This window comes from Microtus ochrogaster, chromosome 1 (genome assembly GCF_000317375.1).
Source record: "Microtus ochrogaster isolate Prairie Vole_2 chromosome 1, MicOch1.0, whole genome shotgun sequence".
Taxonomy (NCBI): Eukaryota; Metazoa; Chordata; class Mammalia; order Rodentia; family Cricetidae; genus Microtus; species Microtus ochrogaster.
This window is the reverse complement of record NC_022009.1, coordinates 102,125,664-102,149,935: the sequence shown is the minus strand read 5'-3', so window position 1 is coordinate 102,149,935 and position 24,272 is coordinate 102,125,664. Positions and strand designations below refer to the sequence as shown.

Below are 24,272 nucleotides of genomic sequence, written 5' to 3'. Positions count from 1 at the left end.
AAATTCTGGCACAGTATTTTTACAAAGGGAACTCTGGATAATGTTAAGGTCTGAGCAATCCTTTAATCTAAACATCTCACCTCTAATTGCTGCCTTCTACAACTGGGCCAGCTGGTCACCCCTGTAGGAAGGGCATCAGCACAGCCTGGGACAGAAGGATGCTCCAGGGAGTCTCCCACTGACGCTGATCAGCGCTGCTGCCCCCTTTCCTGGGTACCCAAAGGATCCCTGCCCCAAGTCCACAAGAGAAGCAGTGGGGTCCAGCTAACCTCTGCCAAACAAAGCTACCCAAACTCCAGCAAGACCTTGGTTATTTCAGAGCTCCCTTTCCTAACCTGGCAGGTGAGAGTGGTGAAGTTTGCTGTGAGAATGAAATAGCATCTAACAAAAGAACCCAGCACAGTGGCTGGCCAACAGAGATCCTTCAGGGACACTGAGAATGCTTCAGACACCGTTCTTGAAGAGCTGTATCATCAGCTCATCGTGTGAGCTCAAAAGCCTCCATCATCATCAGCCCACTGTATGGGAACACTGACGCACAGAGAACAGAGACCCTGGCAGATAAGGGCCCTTCCCATCAAGCCTTAGCTGAACCTCCAGTACATACATGGTGGAAGGAAAGAACCAACTCCTCCAAGTGCACCGTGGAGTGCACATGCACACAGGTGTGGATGAACAGACAGACAGACACACAATTAATTGGACTGAGAATTTCAATCACAAGTAGAGGGCATCTGGATTCAAGGCTCAAGCACAAAGATAACAGCTCGTATTGGTTCCAGATGTCACCCTCAGCCGAAGCCTTCCTATCAAATACTCACCAACTCACAAGATTCAGTGTGTGTATGTGTGCGCGCACACTTTGTCCCCCGCTAAACAGTGGTAATAATAGCTTCTAGTTATAAACATTTTCTACACACCAAACACTATAGAACACAGTTCATATGTTATTCAATTCTAACAAAAACCTGCCAGTTGTTTAAGTTTTTAAATGAGAAAAGGCAGGGCTGGACAGATGGCTGAGCACTGAGGTGGAAGAACACTGGCTGTTCCTCCGGAGGACTTGGGCTCAATTCCCAGCACCCACACGGCAGCTCACACTCTCTTTAATGCTAGTTCCAGGGGATCTGACACTTTCACACCTATGCACATAAAAGGAATTAAATAAATTAAAAGAGGAAAAGCAAGTTAGTCAAGCGAGTGCCTGAGTAACGAAACTGCTAAGTGCTACACAACCATGTGATACAGCTGACTTGCAAAAACCCAAGCTGACTTCCTCAGCTTTATGCAGAGAACTTTGAAATGTATGGTTAAAATAATCAACCCCTAAACATCTGTCTATGTGTAAACTGGACATTACACATGAGACTCAAGTTTTAGAAGCCCCATACTTAGGGCCACTTCTAAGTGGCAGGACATCATCTTTAGCACCAATAGTCTACCAGTCACCTACCAGTGATTATGTCTGCCACTTTAATTTGGGTTTAGAGGAAATTCTTAAAAATCACTAGAACAAAGTGAAGAAAAACATAATACAAAATAGTAAGCTATTTTTAGGTTCCCTTATCCATTAAAACTGTGCTTTATCATTTATCAAATGTTTGCTTCCTGCCCATTATATGCAGAGAACCATACATACACTCAGGCGCTTCCAAAGACCAGGAAAAAGGGCTCACTAGAGAGAGACAAACAAGGACAGGGCGAAGTTCCCAGAAAGAGCACAGCTACTGCAGAGACTCATAAAGTGCGGAAGAGTTCAGACACCCAGAAGAGGAGCTCAACACAAGCTTTGTGAGGGAAGTGGGGTGCCATATGCCTGGGCAAAGGCAGGAAGGAAGCAACGCAGAAAAGACAGGAGGACAAGGGTGAGAAGACTTGCCCACCCCACCGACGTTCCCAAAGGCAGCAGTGGTCTTGCATATGTGCCCCTCTTAAGACAGCGGTGAGATGTGAGGCAAACTGCATTCAGGATAAACTGGGGGTGCAGAGGGCAGAAGACACTTCCAGGAAGTGGGAAGGGTATGCAGGGGGTGGATAGGCAAGAAGCCAGAATGTGGGAATCACCCAAGGTGGTGACAAAAAGGGAAAGAAAGCCTAAGAGGAAGTGACAGAGAACCTGGGCAAGGTCACGATGCTTCCTAAGTGCAAACACAATCTTACCATCAGTAGATTTACTAGTGTGAACTCATCTAAAGGAGTGTGATCAACAGCAACCCAGCGCTGCTGCCTGTGACATGGGGACCCATCTGCAGCATACACCTATTTTTCTGCTGGTTTAAATTTTAAACAAAATTAAGACCTTTGAAAAAGTAGAAAAGGGGTAAATATAACAAGAAGATAAAAAAAAAGTTCAAAAGTAAGAAATTTGTATGAACATTTCCATTCTGCTGTTTTTAATTTGAGGCTTGAGGGTTGGGGAAGGAATTGGGCAACTCATTATCTCAACAAACCCAAGACAGTAGCTTGGACAACGAAGAGAAAAAGCTTATCAACGGAGGAGTTAGAAAGTGGGGAAGGCCCTCACTGTCTACTGGCAGAGAGCACAGCCTGTCTGACCCTCTGTGACGGTCCAACCTCCAGAGGTGAAGAACTGGGGTCCCACTTTCAGTGCTCTAACTTTAGGTAACCAAGGGCACAACAATCTTGCAGGAACTGGCTCTTTCCTTCTACCATGCACCTTTCTGGAATCATTAGACTTGGTGGCAAGCACCTTTTTACCTGAATGCCAGCTCACCTGCCCTCTCTCCTACCCCCAAAGAACTTATTTCTCAACCTCAACACTTTTAATTTTGTGGGCCAGATAATTCCTTGTTGAAGGAGCCTGGTCCTGTGTACTGTGGGGTGTTCTGTAGTACCTCTGGTCCTTAATCACTAGGTGTCAATACCAAACACTATATTCCCAAGAAGTTATAACAACCAAAAAGTTTCCTGAATTGCCAAGTGTACCAGGTAGAGAAAAAAAAAAAAGAAAAAAAAAAAACCGAGAATATTCACCTATTCTTTTGTAGAACGTAGACATACTTAGAATCTTCCCCCTTCCCTCTGAAAAATCTACAATTCAAATAATAAGAACAAGAGGCAACAGCAGTCTTTGTTCTACATGAAAACCCCATGTCTTAACCTTCCACAATTTTAGAAGTGTTCTTGCTGTAGACAAGGAGACCAAGAGTTAAATGCTAACTGATTCAAGCTTAAACTAGGCAATTTTGGTTAGATTTTGACACTGTTTAAGGTTCTTAACATCACAGGACTTCTGTAAAAAGAACTCTTGTACTTAAGTAAACAAAATTCTACTATTTTAAAATTAAAACTGTGTTCAAAGGTACTAATTGTGTTTCTATTAATCATTTGCTCAAGAAAAGGTAGCTTGGCATACAGTAATACACATCTTTAATCCCAGTGATGTGGGATGGCCTTCTGTATATGTACTGGTTTTATTGGTTGATGAATAAAGATGCTGCTTTGGCCTATGGCAGGGCAGAGTGAAGTCAGGCAGGAAATCCAAACAGAGATATACAGAGAAAGTAGGCAGTCAGAAAGATGCCATGTAGATGCCGAAAGAGGCAGGTGCCATGTAGCTGCCCAAGAAACAAGAGGTAACAAACCAGGAGCCTCATGGTAAAATACAAAATAACAGAAAAGGGTTAATTTAAGATATAAGAGCTAGCTAGACATATGCCTGAGCTGTTGGCCAGTGTTGCAATTAATTTGTGATTACTCAGGTCTGGGCAGTAGGGAAACGCACAAGCAGTCTCCACTTACATCCCAGCACTCAGGAGGCAGACCTGGGTGGATCTCTGTGAGCTCAAGGCCAGCCTGGTCTTCAAGGCAAGTTCCAGATCAGCCAGGATTGCGTCTCAAAAAAAAAATTTCACCAAAAAAAACCCCAAAATGGTAATATGCCACCACTTCATATAAGCAATACCATGTAAAATGACTCAAAAGAATGAATCAATGTGAGTCATGAGTCTTAAGTCTATCCAGAAAAGAGAGGATGTTTGGGCAGGGCTTGGAAGCAGGGCTCTACACCAACCCAGGTGAGACTGTGAATGTCTCTCTTTAAGTCCTAGCGTTTTCTGAGATCCCAGATAATTTCCCTTTCTGCTATAAAGTATAAAGTGGTCACAGAACTTCATACAACTCAATCAGTTTACATGTTGTTTTGCTTATTCATTACCCTGGGGTTTTGCTATTCACTATCACTAGCCTGCCTTCCACACGCTAGGCAAGTTCTCTACTACTGGGCTACAGCCCTATCCTCCCTATCCACTTGTTGAGACAAAATCTCAAACTCGTGTTCAAGTGATCCTCCTGTCTCAGCCTCAAAAAGGCAGGACTACAGGCACATAAATAATCTTCCTTTTTCATGCTTCTAGGTATTCCCCAATCCAACAGAAGTTTCTCTAAAACATAAAATCCAAGAGGCAGGGTGTGGTCGCATAAGCATTTAATCTCGTCACTCAGTAGGCAGAGACAGGCTATGAGCCTAGACTACAAAACTGCATTGTAAACCATCCAGGTTTATACAGTGAGACCCTGTCTAAAAAAATAAACCAATAACAAGGAAAAAAACAAAAACAAAACAAATTAAAAAAAAACAAAACAACAACAAAAAGCCTCCAAGGGGCAGCAGTCACCCTCCTGCTGCCGCTCTTCCGAAGGAAGGAAAGACTGGGGGGAGGGCAGTGTCCAAGTCATTGATCTGGATACCAATGTGAGTGTTGGTTTGAGAAATCATTCCAGAATGTGCTTCTCCCTTTTTCCCCGCCCACCTTACCTCAAGTTTAATACATATGGATGTACTTTTCATATGAAATAAATGTAACTGCTGTACACTGCTATAAACTTATGAAGAACAATCTGCAAAAAAAAAAAACAAAACAAGACAACAAAAAAAATCTCCAACAACAAAACCCTTCAAAGGCACAATAGTACCTACCCTTAACCTCCTTGTCACAGAATTATGACGATATGTCTGTATAGTCTTGGTTATTCTTTGGGTTCTGGTTTGTTTATATTTTAAAGTATTCCACAGAATCACAAAGCCAGTAGCCTCTCAGTTCCACTGAATTCTAAAGCCAAGCATTTTGACTAATGCTATGACGTAATTACACTCTCTCTTGAAGTATTTCAACTTGTCTACAGTATTTCTCAGTAGTAGTAGTAGCCCCACTTTACAGATGAGGGTGCTGGTACAGTTATGACGTGACTTTCAGGGTAAGAATTTTATGGCTAACAATCCAGGAACAGAGCCCAAGCCTCCTAATATCTACTACAGAATCACAGCCAGAGTTAGGCTCTTGAGGATATTACAAAAGACAAACGCTACAGCTGGGCAGTGATGGTGCACGCCTTTAATCCTAGTACTCAGGAGGCAGAGGCAGGCGGATCTCTGTGAGTTCGAGGCCACCCTTATCTAAGAGCAACATCCACGACAGGCTCCAAAGCAAGACAGGAGACAGAGAAATCCTGTCTCGAAAAGCCAAAAAAACTAAAAAGGTTTTGGGGAGGGAAAATGGCTGGGGGTGAAAGACGACCAGACAGAAGCCACTGTGTGAGAACAAAATCCAAACGAAACTGGAAGAAACTTCAAGACATGAGAAAGACAAAAATGGGTCAGGCAGAGCGGCACATGATTGTGATCCTGGCACTCACACACACTCTCACACATGCACTAGAGAGAGGGTGGGGGAGGAGAAAGAAGTGCATGCAAGTGCTGCATGATGCACCAGGTCACATCATGCCGGCTCCGGCGGTCAGACAGCGCTAGACACTGGAGATCCCCATGATGCACAGCCAAACCTCTGTCATCTCAACATACACGTTACTATTCTTCACCCAAAGAAGGCGGAACTACACCCCATGTCACTCAGGCACAGAAAGAAGGCGGTACTATACCCCATGTCACTCAGGCACAGAAAGAAGGCGGTACTATACCCCATGTCACTCAGGCACAGAAAGAAGGCGGTAGTATACCCCATGTCACTCAGGCACAGTAAGCAAACTCCCTGCACATTTTGCCTCCTTTTGCTAACGTAAGAAATTTCTCTGGTCCATGACCTCATAATTTTAAGGCCAGATATTAAAATACAAACTTCCAAATGTGAAGGCAGGCAACACTATTCTTTGTTGTTCACTTTGTATTTTTTTTTTTTAAAGAATCTATTTGGGGTCCTACATTCTGGCAATAATATTCAAGTACGTAAAACTAAGTTCTCAAAGAAACTTCTACAACTTCAGCCTGGTTAGTGGAGAGAACAAAATTTAGGGGCTGGCTTCATGCCTCTTATGGGAAATCAGCCACAAGCTAATTCAATGCAGCTTCCTAACCCAAAGCAAAATGTGTAGAAGGGGTAATTTACAGAGAAATAAACCAGTGTAGTAACACAAATTTTTTCTTTTATTTACTGTTTTGGTTAATTTTTTGGACAATTCCATCTATGCATTCATATATCTTGATCATATACAACACCCATTACCTACTGAAACCCTCGATCCTCTCCAAATAATCCCCTCTTCCTTTCATGAACACAGAGAGAGCTCATTTATTGGAGGCACAAGCAACTTCCCAGCCACTACACCACTGAAGAAAATGTCTCCCAGCGTTTTGTTTTTCCCATTATTATAGTATGAAGAAAGGGTATTCTTAAAAGACTCCAAATGGCCAACCAAACAAAGGATATACTGTATCAAATGATTTAAAACCCATTTAAAAACGAATAAAGAACATATACACAAAATAAAAGAGCTGGCGAGATGGCCCAGTGAACAGCACTTGCTGCTTACACAGAGATCCCAGGTTCTGTGCCCAGGGCTAACAATCTTCTCTAACTCCAATTCCAGGGGGCCCAATGCCTTCTTCTGGCCTCTATGGGAACCAGACACACAGTGCGTGTGTGTGTGTGAATGCACAGGCAAAGCATGCGTGCACGTAAGAAATAAAACTAAATCTTTAAAAGCTGATAAAATACAATTCTGTTTAAGTGAAGTGTGGTGGGCTCACATCTGTAAGAAATTACTGAGGAGGTTCAAGCTGGAGGATCATTCAGAGTCCATACTAGGCCAGGTGGTGGTGACGCAGGACTTTAATCCCAGCATTTAGAAGGCAGAAGCAGGCAGATCTCTGTGAGTTCAAGGCCAGCCTGGTCTCTAGAGCAAGTTCCAGGATGGCCTCTAAAGCTAGAGAAACCGTCTAAAAACAAAACAAACAAACAAAAAACATAGTACAGACTAGTCTTGGGTACATACTGATTTTCAGGACAGTCCACCGGTGAGACCCTGTCTACTAAAAAAAGTAAAAATCTTTTCAAGACATCATGGTGGCCCATTTTGTCACCTGAGCACTTTATGAGGTCAAGGCCGTCCTTAGCTACACAGCAAATTTGAGAGTAAGGTGGTCTACTCGAGATGTCTTTTTTAAAAAAAGAAATCAGTTTAAGCTAAGACTCCGTGACTTCTTATTTGTATTACAAAGATCAATAAGCTTAAAACCCTTAAACTAAAATCTATGAACTAGGGAACAAGTGACATCAACACTGAGAACATCACCAAAATCTGCCAAACACTGAATCTTCTACTTGCAATGCCTCTGAACAGGATTAATTCTATTAATAATGCAATGACTATACCCAAAGGTGAGAGCCAATACAAAGGTGTTACACCATCTATAAACTCACGCAATGTGAAATTTGCTCAAATCAAATACTTTAAATTGGAAAGAAAGGAGATGAAAAAGCAAAGAGGCAGAAAAGTGGGGGGGGGAACACCTCCATTTATTACAAATCCACTCACATTCTACATTAAGAAGGCAGTTAAAAACAAAACAGATGGCTTTGGTCAAACCTGCATTTCCACCAGGTTTGATGACTCCAGTGGGTTTTTGGTGCAATATGCTCCGAAAACTTTTGCAGAAAGATGGCTGCAGCTTGTTTGAGGTCACAGCAAAAGCAACCTAAGAGGGCAAGGTATCTGTCCCTACCAAAGTAAGCTTTTCTGCAAAAGGCTCCTCAGAGATAAAACCCTGGTGAATCCAACCCAGAGTCTCATGTACGCCTCTACTAAAGAGCTACACTCTGACCCAAATCAGTTTTCTAGGTGAGTCCTGAAATAATCCCAACAAGCTACAAACAAGTAAGCACAACACAACACACAGGACAGGTGGCAAAGGGAAAGTATAGGTGACTTCATTGAAATACCAGGGATGTTCTCAGTTCAGTCTGGGCCAGGAGTGGTGGGGCATGTCTAATGCCCTCTACTTGAGACCGAAACAGGAAGATCATGAGTTCCCAGCTAGTCTGGACTATACCGGGCCAACCCCAACTGCAGAGACAGTCCCTGTCTCAAAATGAAAATATAAAAGCACCTTAAGGCAGCATCACTGGATTACTGAAATAGAGCATTACGGAAGGGTTACCATGAGCAATGTTGTCAAAAAACAATACAAAAGGCAAGAAGTTTCCAATCATATGAAAATGTGCCCAATTATAGAAATTTTAATTTGATCAAATACTTCAGCAAAGAACTCCCAAAATCAATAAACCAATGTTAAGCATTTTTAAATTAATAATTCTAACCAGATGTGGTAACGTATGCCTATAACCCAGCACTCAGGAGGCAGAAGCAAGAGAACTATGGCAAGCTAAAGCCAGTCTAACCTACACTACAGGTCAAAGCTAACCAGGGCTACACTGTCTTAAGACCTTGTCTCTAAATAAACAAGAAAGAAAAGTATTCTACAGTAATCTGAAAGTTTTTGTAGCAATACAAATCTGAGATCTACAGAACTTATTCTATTTTACCAATTTCATCCCAAGAAAGTACTACACACACACACACACACACACACACACACACACACACACCAATTACATATAAGTCTTTCACATCTGATATATTCAAATCTCATGACGGGTCACCAGGAAGAAAGCTAAAATCCTAATATGCTGACTGAAAGAGACCCAACTGATCATATTGGGGGAGGGGGCTGTAAAATGGTACACAGGGTTTGTTTTTTTTTTTGCATTCACTGCATGCAAATTTCATGAGGGTTTCTTTATCTACCTATTCAGAGAGTAAAATTTTCCATTAAATTTAGAGATTCAACCAGCTAGCGACCCAGTACACAAACAACCTCAGTAAGTGCTGCCAGCTTCCCTCTCCTTGGCATCCCTTCCCCTTCCTCCCCCTCCACCCTCTCAGGAATCAGGCCTGTAGAGAAAGCTCCCAGAGGCACATGGGGGCAAGTGAAACTCGCTAAATGGAGTCTGATACTGAACTCTTACTTCTTTGACAGTCGTGATTCTCAAGTGAAGCCTTGTAGCAAGTTATAATACCACATCACCTCTGACAAAAAGTTACACTGACAGAGCATATACATCTCTCTTGATATTCTGTATACAATCCGACATTTAAGGCTATGGAATAATGACTAAAACTTTTCTCAATCAAGTCAAAAACACACGTTTTGACCATTACTAACTCAAGAATCTGTCAAAATAAGGTCTCCAGTTAAACCACGTGCAAACCATTTCCTTTGACCTTGACTCCAGGCAACCAAACTGTCTCAAGTATTTGACACTTGTACAAATGTTTACGGGATTTCATCTTCAAGTTTTGAAGACACAATATTTATTTGTAAGTTTGGGAATTAAGTATTGCTGTAATTTCTCTCCCCAAATTAGACTAGAAATCTCAGTGCACGGATTGTGTAGATATGTAGTAGTGTTGTATCTTACCCTTGTCTCCCTACAAAGAGAAAAGATCCCGTGTGTGAAGACTTTTTACCCAGACAAGGATTTTTCCCTTGGCCCTTTGCACAGCAGGCTTCTAGTGTTAACCACTGACGGAGGAAACAACAGTTTTCTAGATTTCAAAATGGAAACAGAGGAAGGAGAGATGGCTCAGCAGTTAGGAGCACCAGGTGCTCTTGCAGAGGACTTCAGTTCAATTCCCAGCACACACGTGTTGGCACACAACCATCTGTAACTCCAGTCCCTGGGGTGCCCTCCTCTGGTCTCTGTAGGTATTGCACACATGCAAGTAGTCAAAACCACATCAAATTAAAGGGGGGGGGATTTAAAAGAGAAACAGAGAAAAGGAAGAGAAGTAAAGAAAGAGGAAAAACTCTGAGCCTCTAGGCTTCAGCTACCTCCTCCTGAACGTGGGTCCACTGAAAAGATAAACCTTATCTTCCCACATAATCTCAACTAGTGTCCCTACCCTCTTTCCCTTCCTTATCTTACCTCCTTAGGCTCCTCCCTTGCTTAAGATCTGAATTTGACTTCTTGGGTATCACTCGCTTTCTATAGCAGCTACAATAGGTAGCCACTATGAGATTAGATATCAGGGTCATTTAATTCCTTCTCAAAGTTTTAACTGAGAAACACAATTATGAAGGTACTTCACAAAGCCAAGTTGGTACTTTTAACAACTTTAAGATAGGAAGAAACATGCCTGTAAACAGAAAAATATTTTTTCTCAAATCCAATACTTATAAAGTTCCTGGTCTAATACAAGTAAAGATTCACAAAACCATGACCTATTTTCCAGATTTGGGAGGAACAAACAGCAATAGAGAAACCCATGTAGTCAGGAAATCTCTTCATTTTTTACACTAAAAGCAGACTCCTCCCTTCTCCCCACTCTTCCCCTAACCATAGCTTCACTTTAACCAGATGAAGATGGGCAGTTTCTCCATGGCTGTTAAGGTCCTAGATATGTCATTAGGATGAGTTCTTAACTCATGCCACAAATGGCACACTGTAATTAAGACAAATATCACACATCAAGGTAGAGTTTTGGTTCCCAAAGCTTGAAAGTCACTGACACTGAATCTCAGTGAGAAAGGGGCAACCTCAAGGTTTCCATGGACGGCCAAGTTGGGCTTCCTGCACACTGTAGCAGCTCTCAGGGTGTTGTGTTGTGGACCGAGACAGTACGGCAGAGGGACCATCTCTACAAACGCAGAGGTGTTTTCATCCCAACAACTAAAGAACGCACCTAAAGATGTCGGAAAGTGACAGGGATCGTAGAAGAAAAGATTCCCCTCCCCCCAGATGTACAAGCTGATTTCTACCTCTCCTCCATGAGGCAGATAATACCCTATACTTTTCCCATTGCAAATTACAGTCAAGAGGAGACACAAATTAAAGGTCAAAGACGGTTGACAGTATCTCTCTACTTACAAAATGAAAGGAGTGGGGGGGGGAATTGGGTTGAAATTCAGAACTGCACTAAATTTAAAAACATAAGTATCATTTCAAAAATTTTAAATCAGTTGATTAATAAACCATCATACAAGTGCGATAACTAGTGTGTTCTAAAAACTATTTTCTCCATGGAACATACACATAAAACCTGCCAACAGTGGGCTCTTCAGTTTATGTTTAACTGTCTCCCATCCCCCAGAAGGTTATCTTTCATATAAAATAATATTTCCTAGTACTGCTATAAGCACACTACTAAAGCAGCTACATTGTATCTAAAATGGCTCCTCAGCTTTAATAAATTTTTATTTATGAACCTTTTGTTATGCCATAATAAAGTTGTACTGCAGCCAGGCCTGATGGTACACTGCTGTATGTGACACCAGATACTGAGGATAGAGGGTCTTAAGTTCAATGCCAGCCTAGGCCACCAGTGAGACCACCCCCCGCTACCCCCCCCCCAAAAAGCTAGAGTGCCTGCCCAGCATGAACGAGTCCTGGGTTCACTTCATAACTGAGGAAGATCAGTGCTGCACAAACTATTTGGTTCATCACACACTAGTCAGGTGTACTCTGTGTTCTGAATATATTTAATCTAGTCAACTGGCATTGTTTGAGGTTCAGACTTACTTTCAGAGGCTGGAAAGAGAGCTCAGTGGTGAAGCGCACTTGTTCTTGTGGAAGACCACAGTGCAGTTCCCAAGACCCACATGGGTCTGATGTGTCTTGTCACCTCTTCAGGCAGTAGGCACGTGCACAATGTACACAGGTACATGCAGGCAAAATACTAAGACACAAATAAACTAAATAAATCTAGAACCAAAACCAACCACCAAACAAAACCACGAGGGTTAGGAGCGCGATTAAAGGGGTTTAGAAGCAAAAGATAGAAGAAACATTACCGCACCAGGGAGTTCTCTTTGCCTAGCCCAATGTAATGCAGATATCATTATGTGTGCAAAGCATGAAGTCCAGCAGTATCTCTGTCTGCTGCTCCTCTTTCAGCAACTGGAAACCTCAAACAACTCCGACTTTCTAAAATTTAAAATGAAATTTCTGAAATTTAAATCAAAATGCCAGCCAGGTCGTGGTGGCACACGCCTTTAATCCCAACATTTGGAAGGCAGAGGCAGGCGGATCTCTGTGAGTTCAGTGTCAATTTGGTCTCCAAGAGTTAGTTCCAGGACAGGCTCCAAAGCTACAGAGAAACCAGGTGTCAAAATATAAACAAAAAACTAAAATGCCTGATTTTCAGTACTCAAATGTTTGCTACTTAACAAGACTAAAACTCACGCCCCTAAACAGTTGCACCATTCCCACTATCTGCAACAAAATCAAAACCATAGAACAGAAGATGACTCAGTGGGTGAAAGTGCTCGCCATGAAGCCTAACAGTCTGAGTTCCATCCCCAGAACACTCCGACTACAGAGAGTTAGGGTGCACAACCCATATTTACACACACATTTCCTATGCACACCGTTAGGGTGAACGCAGACAATAAAAAAAGAGCTTTAGCACAGTGGGAGGGGGTGCAAGCCCTTAATAACAGCACGCAGGGCAGAGACAGGCGATCTCTAAGTTCAAGGCCAGCTGGCCTACAGAGCAAGTTCCAGGACAGCCAGGGCTATAGAGAAACCCTATCTTTAAAACCAAAGGTTATGAATCCTATAATAATGGTTCATAATAAAAAGCCACCTGGAAAAACTTCTAGATAATTTTAAAAATTATAATTATGTTTAAACAAGTCAAAGAAGACATGAATATACTCCAAGAGAATAAAAAAAAAGGATATGTGAAATAAGGAAGGCAACTTAAAATAAAAATACAGCTAGAATTGCTGATGAAAACCCACATTGAATTAATGCTGAAAGGGATCATGTGGAAAACAAAGGTGGAGCCAGGAAACAAAGGAGAGCAACTGGATCCCTCAATAAAAGTTAATGAGAAATGTAAAACACAATTTGAAACGCTAAGGAGAGATCATGGGAAAGCTTTGGGGTCGCGTGGAAATACTTAACCATCAAGTTAAAGAATAGAAACAGTTCAGTAAATTATAAAAGAAAATTTTCCAACTCTAGAGGAAGAGATACCCATCCAGGTATATCAAATGGACAGGACCCGAAAAGAAACCCCTAGACGTAACCAAAACACTAAAAGCACAAAATAAGGAATGGGTACTCACAGCTGAGGGACAGAAAGGTTAAGTCACTTACAAAGGCAGGCCTGTTGGGCTGACATCTGGTTAGCTAACACAAGCTTCTAAAGTCAGCAAGGCCAGGAAAAACGTATTCCAAGCTCTGAATGATCCCCAGCAATAACTATCTGTTATAATACTCAGCAAAACTGTTAAAATTCAAAGAAAAAATAAAACTTTCCATGAAGAAATGGCTAAAGGAATTTGTGACCACTAAGCCAGCTCTCCAGAGGATACTTGGGTCTGAAAAGGACAAACATACCAAAGAATTCACAGGGAAGAGACAATGCCAGGACACTTAAAAGAGGTCTCAGAAAACACCACAAAACCATCAACATAACAGGAGTTAATACACATCCGTCAATAATAACTCTTGTTATTAATTGTTCCAACTCCCCAGTAAAAGATACAGACTAGATCAGATTAGAAAATGGGTCATATATATGTGTGTGTATACATATATGTATATGTATGTGTACATATACATGTATGTATATATATATATCAAGCAAACAACTAAAAAAAAAAGGCAAGCAATTATTTTATGAAAACTAATCAGAAGTGATAAGGGAGGTCACTTCATAGTCTCCGAAGGAACAATCTGCCAAAGATACTACAATTCTAGACACATATGAACCAAACACCTCCATACTCCATAAAACACAGGACTTATCTAAAACTACTGATTAAACTTCAACACAGTAACTGTGGGTGATTTCAATATGCCATTCATACCAATAAAAAGGTTATCTAGACAAAAACTAAACCAAGAAACATTAAGTAACACCGTGTAGCAAATGGACCTAACAGACATCTACAGAACATTCCACCCAAAAATTAACGAATAATACGGTTTTTCTGAATGAGAAATGTCCCTGTGGTGATCTGAATGAGAATGGACTCCACAGGCTCATTTATTTCACCGGAAAGTAAAACTGTTTGGAAGGTTTAGAAGGGTTAGGAAAGTATAGCCTTGTTGGAGTAAGAACATTGTCACTGTAGCTGGGCTTAGGTTTCAGAAGCCCATGCCAGGTCCAGTGTCTGTCTGTCTCTCAGTGACTAAGACAGTTCCTCAGCTGGAGGTCTGGGAGGTTATGGAACTTTTAGGAGGCAGGAGCTTTCTGGAGGAATGATGTTACCAGGGGTGTGCTTTGAAGGCTCACGCTTTACCCCACCTCCTGTTCTCTCTTCCTGTTTGTAGATGAAAAATGTCATCAGGCAGCTTCCTGCTTGGTCCTCAAACACTAGGTTTTCCCAAATGGCTGCCTTTCCTTTCCTGCCATGATCAACTTTACCCTCCTGTCATTGTAGGCCAAAACAAACGGATCTTAGTTTTCTATCACAGTGAAGTCAACTTAGAGCAGACAAGGCAAGGACAAGACAAGAACCTGGAGGAAGGAACTGAAACAAAGACATTGCTGCACCCACAGTGGACTGGACCTTCCCACATCAAATATTAACAAGAAAATACACCTACCAACTTGCTTATAAGCCAATCTAATGGAGGCATTTTCTCAGATGAGGTTCCTTCTTTGAGGATGACCCCAGTTTGTATCATGTTGATAAAAAAAAGACCAAAACAAAACCCTTTCTTCCTTCATTCCCCTTTGCCATGACATTTCCACAGCAACAGAAACGCAACCATTGTGAATACATATTCTTCAGCCCATGAAGCATCCTTCAAAATCAATCACATGAGGACATGAAGCAATTCTAAAAAGCACAGGAAGAACCAGGCACAGGTAGCGCACATCTTTAATCCCAGCGCTTGGAAGGCAGATGCAGGCAGATCTCTGGGAGTTCAAGGCCAGCCTGGTCTACAGAGTGAGTCCCAGGACAGAGCTACTCAGAGAAACCCTGTGGACATGTTGGGGGGAGGGAGGAAATAAGTACAGAGAATCAAAGAAATGAACTGGGTGTTTGAAAAGATATAGAAGATTAAGAAATCTTTAGCCTAACTACTCAAAATTCAAAAAGACCAAAATTAATACAATTACAGGTAAAAATGGATACACTATAAAAGATACTGAGGAAGTTCAGAGAATCCTAAGAACAAACCTAAAACTTACATTACACTAATCTGAAATTTTAAAAGAAATGAAGTAACTTAAACAGACTCCTGTAGTCACAGACTAGTAGGATTAACAGGAAAACTGCTACTCTGCCTAAAGCAATCTGATTCCAAATTTCAGAACGACTTTCACAAAAAAAGAAAAAAAATAATTTCAAAATCATATAGAAACACGAAGGACCCAAGATAGCAAAAACATTCCTTAGTGATAAAAACATGGAAGTGCGATTTACAGCAATAATACAGAGCTACAGTAATAAACGGCAGGGTACTGGCACAAAGACAGGCAGACACACTGACCAGAACAGAACGCTCCTACAGCCAACTGGTTTTTGACAAAAAAGTCAAAAGTACATTCAGAAAACTGGACAGCTAAACGTAGAGAATGAAGCTGGAGTCTCACCTCTTGGCCCACTCAAAGCTCAGCTCCCGAAGATCAAGGCCTTCAAAATAAGACTGGATCCTTGAACTTAAGAGAGGAGGGTAGGGACTATGTTTCCATTTACAGGCCCGGGAAAGACTTTCTGAACAAGGCTCCCAGAAGTGTAGGCATTAAGATCAACAATTAATAAACAGAATCTCACGACCTAAAAAGATTCTGTACAGCAAAGGACACCATCATTCTAGAAGAGGCAACCCAAGAAATGGTGGGGTGGGGAGAGTTAACAGCTATAAAACTAACATTGGGTCAGTGTTTAGAATATACGAAGAACCCAAAAGATAAACAACAAAAACCCAACCAAACAATACCACCCCCCAAAAAAATCATAAACACAAAAACCAACAAAACACAATTAAAAACTGGGGCATGGAACTAAACAGAGTTCTCAAAAGAAGAAATACAGATGGCTGAGAAATAGTTTTTCAAACTGTACAACACCCTTAGCCATCAGGGAATGCAAATTAAAACTACTTTTAGAGATTTTTCTTACTCCAATCAAATAACTAAAATGAAAAATATAAATGTTAGCATGCATATTAATTATAAACGTCAACATATTGATTATAAACATTAGCATGCATAATGATGATGTGTGCTACAGCTGGGTGTTATGATGCACAGCTTTAATCCCAGCACTTGGGAGGCAGAGGCAGGTGAAATTTGAGTTGGAAGCCATCCTGGTCTACACAGTTCCAGGTCAGTCAGGGAGACACTGTCTTAAAACGGAAAATGGATTACAAACTGGAACATGAACCGTGGCCATGTGTGTAGTGCTTCCTCAGAACGCTAGAAATAGAGCTACCACATCTAATCTTGCTATCTCAGTTTTGGCCTTATTCTCCAGCAGTCTATAGCCTACTAGAGGCATTTGCTGCTCTATTCACAATGCCTAGGAAACATAAACAGCCAGAATATCCATAAATAATAAATGATGCAAATTCACCACTGATGAATGATGCAAACACACAATGAAATATCATCCAGCTATAAATAAAAATTAAATTATGAAATTCACAGATAAATGGATGGACCTGGAAATAATCATTTTGAGAGAAGTAACCCAGACACAGAAAGACAAACACTAAATGTTCTCTTTCATATGTGATGGCTAGTTGTGAATCTTTAGATATGTGTGTTTAAATTGGAGATTAAGGAAATCAGGAAATTAGCCAGGGGTCATGGAGGATTTCAAGAGAAGGGAACAGAACTTAGATGCACGGAGGCAGAAAGGGAATTAATGGGAGGAATAAATGAGGTGGGGTGGGAGGGCAAGATAGAGGAGGGAGCATGAGGAAGGATAATTAACAGCAAAGACATCTGAAAAAAGTCATACAGAAACTATTATAGATGTTTCCTAACACACACACACACACACACACACACACACACACGGTATTTAAATGATATTATCACCCTATAACAGAGGAGGGTAGCACAATGCTTTTTCTAGATCCCATAGGCTATCAAGTAAGAAACCCAGGTAAGGACTCCCTCATTTCAAATTGCTGGTCAGCAGGGTACCATAAATTCTCCTCCTACTCAAACAAAGGACTATAGCTACCCCGCTGCTCTTGATCACCACCAAGAACTTGACAGTAAGACACTGTTGCTAAAGATACTACATGTCTAAGTCAAAAGGTGCAGAGAAATCAAGTTAGCCTTCACAGGGCTGGAAGGGTCTATGCACACTATTAGAGGAGAAAAGTCATCCACATTCACACCCAGCTGTGAATCCAGAAAGCTAAAGCAATGGTTACCCTGGCAAGATCAGGCCCACCGGTGCGGTGATGGCATGACCGGTAGAGGAGTAACCAACCACTTTCTAACTGGATTTAAAGCTCACTTCTCAAAATGAAACTGGTACTATTTACTGGGCCAAACCCCACGGCTGGCTAGGTTATGAACTCTAGGAGAGAATCCAGAATTATTATGCTAAATGAGCATACTGATAAACTGTCCCCTAAAGTTATCTTAATAGCTATAGATTAGCTCATTTCTCTACACTCACCACAGTAGCCTCTTTTAGCAGTAGATTGCAAAGAGCCACAACTATTCAATGTGCAGAGAATAAGACTCTGGAATGCTTAGCTCTAAATGGGACCTCTAAATCCCATCACCACCAACACCTCCAAGGCTCAAGAGACATCTTAGAAGAAGGGGCAGAAAGATTTGAAGAGCCACAGGTAACAGCCATCTACAGCAAGACAGTTTGTTGGGCAAGACAGGGCACATACACGAACTCACAATGGCTAGGACTACAAGGCTAAGACCTGAACAAGGTCAAGCCAACCAAAACCACAGCTTGGCTGTGGGAGTGGCTCCTAAGTTCCCACTCTTAGCTGAGGAGCTATCAACAGCTGATGGCAACAGAGGAAGGAGTCCTCAGAAGCTACCCACGCTCTAGTACATAGTCCTACACCCATGCACATACAGACAGCATTAAGTAGTCTCAGTGCATTTAACACCACAGCACACGAAGCGAGGAGGGTAAAAGTGTTGGGGACTATGAGGGAAGAGCTGGAGGAGAGGGAATGGAAGGCAGATTTGATCAAAACATATGCATGTATGAAAAATCCTTAAGCAACAAACATGGAAGATCCTTCCTGCTGAGAAAAAGTTCATGAGAAGTGTAATAATAATGTTCTTCTATTTTTCAGATTTGGTATCTATGTTCTGTTGTGGAGACTTGGGGGGGTGGCTTGCTATGAAGCTTGGGTCAAATTCAGTCCCCTTGCTATGGTGTCCCACGTGGGAATACCACACAGGACTCAAATCTCTAAAATGTGTTTTAGCATGTAACAGCTAACACACACACACACACACAACACTTAGCTTCACTGTCTCCTAATCCACCCCCATTCTCTTCATCTTCCCAGGAGTCAGCATATTGCAGGTCTGAGGGTTTTGTCTGAATATAAAAATGGTTTTAAGGTAACAACGTCAATGACCACAAAAAGAAAAAGCACCAGACACTAGAAATAGGAGCTGGGTAGGTGGGTCAAAGGTTAAGAGAAATCGCCACTTTTGTAGAGGACCAGGGTCTGTGACCAGTACCCACATCATGGTTCACAAACCACCTGTAACTCCAGGGTATCCAACACCTCTTCTGACTTCCATGGATGTCTACACAAGGTGAACACATAGACACAACGAAACAGGAAAAGTGCCATTAAAGTCCTCTCCTCCGTCTCGGAAAGAAGGGCTCTCTTAAGCCATAGGTATGTGTGCACAATACAATAGCCACCCTCCAGTCAGACAGCTGCAGCTACTCAGCTGTAGACCAAAAGACTTAACAGCAGACTAAAGACAAATCTGAAGATATTAAGAAAATACACTATCATTTTATTGATAAATTTAAAGAAATTTCACTCAAAATTAACAAGTACTGAGCTATTTCACTATCTTAAATGTTAAAGTCAAGTAATTTTGTTGTTGCTGAAGCAGTGTCTCAGATATCCCAGGGGAGCTAACTAGCCAAGAATGACCTTGAACTTCGTATTCTCCTGCCTCCACTTCCCGACTGTTCTGATGAATGCTGTGAGCACCAGCACGCACACGCTGCACACTGGAATAAACCAAGGCTCTCCTGCATGGTGAGCCATCTGAGTCCCCAGCCCTAAAGCATGTTTTAAGTGTTCCATCAAAACAATAAACAAGAGTCAACTCAAAACTGCCACCTTAAAAAAAAAAATCCAACACTATGTGCTCACAATTGCTACTTCCCAAGCTTCAGAAAGTCTATGCTAGGAAACATCGTGGAAATGAAGTTTCATTGTTTACAAATACTGTGCTATTTAAAAGACTCGGGTTTTCCAAGTGTTAAGTTCCACTCGTGTGTTACTTATGACAGTTCCAGTAGTTAAAAAGATAAAAAATGCTGGGGGAGAGGGCCCTGGAAGTGCTTGCCAGGCAAGCCTGAGGCTGACCCCCTGGAGCTCATTTCAAGCCTGCCTGGCCAAGTCCCCAAACCAGCACAGGAAGAGACCCTATTGAGACCAGCGGTAGGGACTGAGGAAGACCTCCCATTCCAGGCATACCAGCTGACAAATGTGTGCTCACACACACAGCGAAAGACAGATGTTACTTACACACCATGTCCACAAACAGGAAAAGTATATGCTCAATGCTTGACTAAACAGTAAAAGGTTTTTTCTTTCATTTTCTTTGACTCAGGTGGCCCAGAGTGCACTATGGAGCTAGGAATGATTTTTAACTTATGATCTCTTATCTCCAATTTCTGAATGCAATAGTATCTATAGGGCATGTTTCAATATGACCGGCTTTAAATTTTTAATTTACTCTCCAAAAATGTCTGACCTGTATATACAAATATGCACCATTTCCCTGTTTACCTGGGGACTACAGACAAGCAATAGAAAAATAGCCTGCACCACCACACCCTGTTTCCACAGTGCTAGGGAGTGAACCCCGAATCTCCTGCATGCTAGGAAACCATTCTACCAACTGAACTATGTCCTGATTTCTAAAATTAAATGTTTGGACACTAACAGCTTTCCAGTTATTCTGTCCTTTGTAAAAGACTTTCGAATTCTCAGGGAAGTCCAAGGAAGTGGGTCACAAAGCACAGTTTAATTAACGATTCGGCCAATTCTCAACAGCTAATCAGAGGAAATACTCTGCTCCAGAGCTGCTTCTCTCCATGGCATTACAACAGTTAAGTTTTGCTTCATTTGCATTTTAGAATCAGATTTTAAGTCATAATATAATTTCTTCCTTTTATGAATTTTCAGGGGTATCTTTCAGATCTGAGAGTGAAACTTGGTTTTAACAAGTATCACAACCGAATCTTATGAAAGCTTCAACCAGAAGACTAGTTCTGAGTTACAACGGTTCAGGTTTCCTCTTAAAATACCCCTTTACTAAGACTGAAAACACACTGGCCACAGTTTAGGGCACACCGACAGATTTCTTACAGTCAAGCATCTACTCTTTGAAAATGTGGTGACTTGCTCCTCCACCCCAAAACTTGACAGTTGCTCAAGCAACAGTGGCTAGACCTTGACTTCTGAGGAACCCTTCATGCTGAAGAAGTTTCTTGGCTCCAATGAGGAAAAACAAAAGTTAAAAACACATAAATAATTACACTTGAATTATTAAGAAATCAAAAGGATGAAAATAAAATAGCTTTAAAAATATGAGCCAGAACTCTATTTTTCTAAAAACTAATTTTTAAAATTAAGGTATAGTTCTAGTTGAAGAGTATCTTCACACAGCCATTTGAAAGGCAAACTAAAAATATCCGCAAACACTGACTTTATCTTTAAAGGCACTCAAACAAACTGAAGAAGGTTGTATCTCTTTCCAAAAACATAATTATACACTGTACTTCAAGTGTCCAAAGGGCTTTTAGGCTTTGTTGTTGCTGCTGCTTTGTTTTAATGACAAATGCTTCATTTACAGCTGAAGTTCCACAGATGATTAAAGCAGTCAAAAACTTAAGTCAAATTGGATTTTATAGAGAACCTCTATTTTTGTGAATTACAATATGAGAAATTGGTATTTTACTTTTTGGAACACTTGGTAAGAATATTGCATGTCAGACATAGTATATACCTTTAAAACACAGTGTGGCAAAAATAAAACCACCCTGGCTCTTTCTCTAAGAACTTTCCTAAGGTGTGAGTAACTTGACCTTTTAGATCCCTTAACCACAGGGATGTGAGTGAAACCACCTTGCTGTAACAATCTCTGCTAGGCTGTATAGTCAAGACCAGGAAGTTGAAAAGCTAAACGCTGCTGCGTTCAACTGGAGAATCTTAAGATCTGAGTTCCACCTGTGCCGCCACCGAGACCCTGTCAGCCAGGGGTGACCACCGCGAGAGTGACCCCAGTGCAACATCTCAATTCCTCCTCCAAAAGGCCCCAGGCCCTTACATCACTCACCACCACCAGGTAGGGACTTCTCAGTTCCAACTCCCGAGTCCCCTCCCAGCCACCTTCAGAAAGGTAAACAAGGACCACGAGCACCTAAATCTACAAATCTGCAACCTTCCTTCGAGGCAGACCGTCCTTGGCAATTCCCTAAGCGAGCACCCCACTTAAGACTTTGACCAAATACTTACTCAAAGCTCCCACTTGCCCCTCGTGGGTCGCTCCATGCTTTCCGGTTAGAGAAAGCACTCACAAACACCCCTGCAGAATCTAGTCACGAGTAGCAGTTTCGGCGCTTCCAATTAAAAGCGCCCCTCCCCAAGCAAGACCAAGTGTGGAAGCACTTCCCTGAGTGCTAGTGTAGCCTCCCAGGCTGGAGGCACTGGCCCTTTAAAGGCCCTAGCTTCCTGTGCACGCGGTCCCTCCCTCCCCGCCGCCTCCCGCCCCGGCCAAGGGTCACTCTTGAACTTTAGGTTGCCCAGAGCCTAAAAGCCGTGGCCGCCCACTTGCACGGGTCCGACACCCTACCCAGTGAGTGGGCACGCTCGACCACCTGCTCAGGCCACTCTGGATAAAAACCTAATCTGCTCCGGCCTCGGGAACCTTCGGCTACTGCGGGCCGGCACCTAGCTCTGCCAGCCGCGCGTCTTTTAGCCAGTCCACCGGCAGCCGGAGCCCCGAAGGGTGCGTGTGCGGCAAGCGGGATGTCGCCAGGACTCCAGCTCAGACCTCAGTTGGCGGGTCGGGGGGGAACCTTGACCGCCAAAAGCTGGGAGAATGGGTGCGCGTGTGGGCGGGGAGCAGCCGCCCGAAGCCTCGCAGGTCCGGGGTGGCAAGTGGGGAGCCCTTCGAAGTGAACCCCCTCGCTCCGACAGCTAGCTAACTTTCACGCCTGCTCTGGCGTTGCACTTAGTGCCCAAACAAGCCCTTTCCGGGTCCCATTTCGAACTCCCTCGCGTGCACCCGGTCCAAAGCTCCAGATCTCGGAGGAGCCCCCGGCACACCTGCCATTTCACACCCGCTCTCCCCGCGCACGCCCTGTCATTTCCGGGACCCGCAAACCCACACAGCCGATCCTCCCGCCCGCCCCACCACGTCCCCCAGGGCCACCCCGAGAGGCCGCTCACCTTCCAGCCGGCCGAGCTGTTGCTGTCGCCCTTATCCTTGAAGTAGGGCACGCTCTTCACCATCCACTCGTAGATCTGCGACAGGGTGAGCCTCTTCTCGGCCGAGCTCTCGATGGCCTTGGTGATGAGGTCGGCGTACGACAGGTTGCCCCACGCGTTGCGACGCGAAGAACTGCTCTTGCGCGGCTGTCCCGCGAGTGGCCCGGCGGCGGCGGGGGGCACGGGTGGGGGCTGCGCCAGCGGCCCGGTCGGCGGGGGTTGCTGCGGAGGCGCCGGGAGCACGCAGCCCGCCTCGGGGCCCTGGAAGTCCCCGCACAGGCCCCTGCTGGCAGCAGTCGCGGCCGCCACAGCCACGCAGCCGGGCGCCCGCGCGAAGTCCTCACTCTCCTCCAGCAGGCTCAGGTTGCTCATGAAGTCGGTGCTGACAGCGGACGCCGAGGCCAGGGTCGCCGTGGCATCGGGGTTGGTGGCCGCGCCGCCCGACGGCGCCGGGCTGGAGGTGGTCGAGTTGGACTGGTTAAACTCCGGCCTGGGCAGCGGCCAGGTGCAGGAGCGCTGCCGAGGCAGCGGCTCGAAGTCCGGGTCGGTCTCCACCACCTGGGGCGCTTCGGCCATGGTGACCCCCGCCCCTCCCCCACCAGCAGAAAGGACCGGGAGCCGCGGCCACCGGGGGCGCGGAGCGGGGCGACCGGAGAGTCGCTCCGAGATTGGGGGCCGCGGTCAGCGGACGCACGCCGGAGCGAGGCGCGGCGCGGCGGACGGACGCGCCCAGAACTTAACTTCGCTGCTAGGCCACCGCGGGTCCAGGATCCTCCGAGTTCGTGGCTTGGACGGGACACGGACCAGGCCGCGGGGCCCGGCAGCTCGGGCGCCACGCTCCTACTGACAGGGCCGCGGACGCAAGAGCAGACGGGCGGACGCCGCGGGCCGCTCGCTCCTTCTCCCCGCGGCCGCGCGACAGCGGCGCTGCTGCCTGTTGAATGTGGCGGTGGCAGGGACTGCAGCGACTCCGCAGCCTCCCGACTTACGGGATCTGCAGAGCCTCCCCGCCCGCCGTGGCGCGCGCGCCGACCCGCCCCTGACTGACAGCCAGCGCGGCCAATGGACGCGCCACATCTCCGCCCAGCTAGCCAATGAGCGTGGGCCTGGGCGGGCGCTGCTCTCCCTCGGGAGGCCGCAGTAGGTTGGTGGGGAGTAGTGGGGTGTTTTTCTTTCTCACACACACTTTTTTTTTTCAATCTCCGTTATTATTTTTCTGTAATTTTCAAGTGTTTCTGAGTCTCTCGCCTCTCAGAGTTCGGATTGTTCGGAGGCAAACCAGCAAGGAGGCGGCGACCATAC

General features: G+C 44.0%; 1 protein-coding gene across 1 annotated transcript in view; it reads right to left on the bottom strand.

Moving 5' to 3' along the window:
* Positions 1-23,963, bottom strand: part of Foxo1 (forkhead box O1) — a 79,266-nt gene extending 55,303 nt beyond the window's left edge. Inside the window, exon 1 of the mRNA XM_005343961.2 lies at positions 22,932-23,963. Coding sequence (XP_005344018.1) covers positions 22,932-23,546 — 615 coding nt within the window. The 5' untranslated portion in view covers positions 23,547-23,963. The remainder of the gene's footprint in view (positions 1-22,931) is intronic.
* Positions 23,964-24,272: the final 309 nt, after the last annotated feature.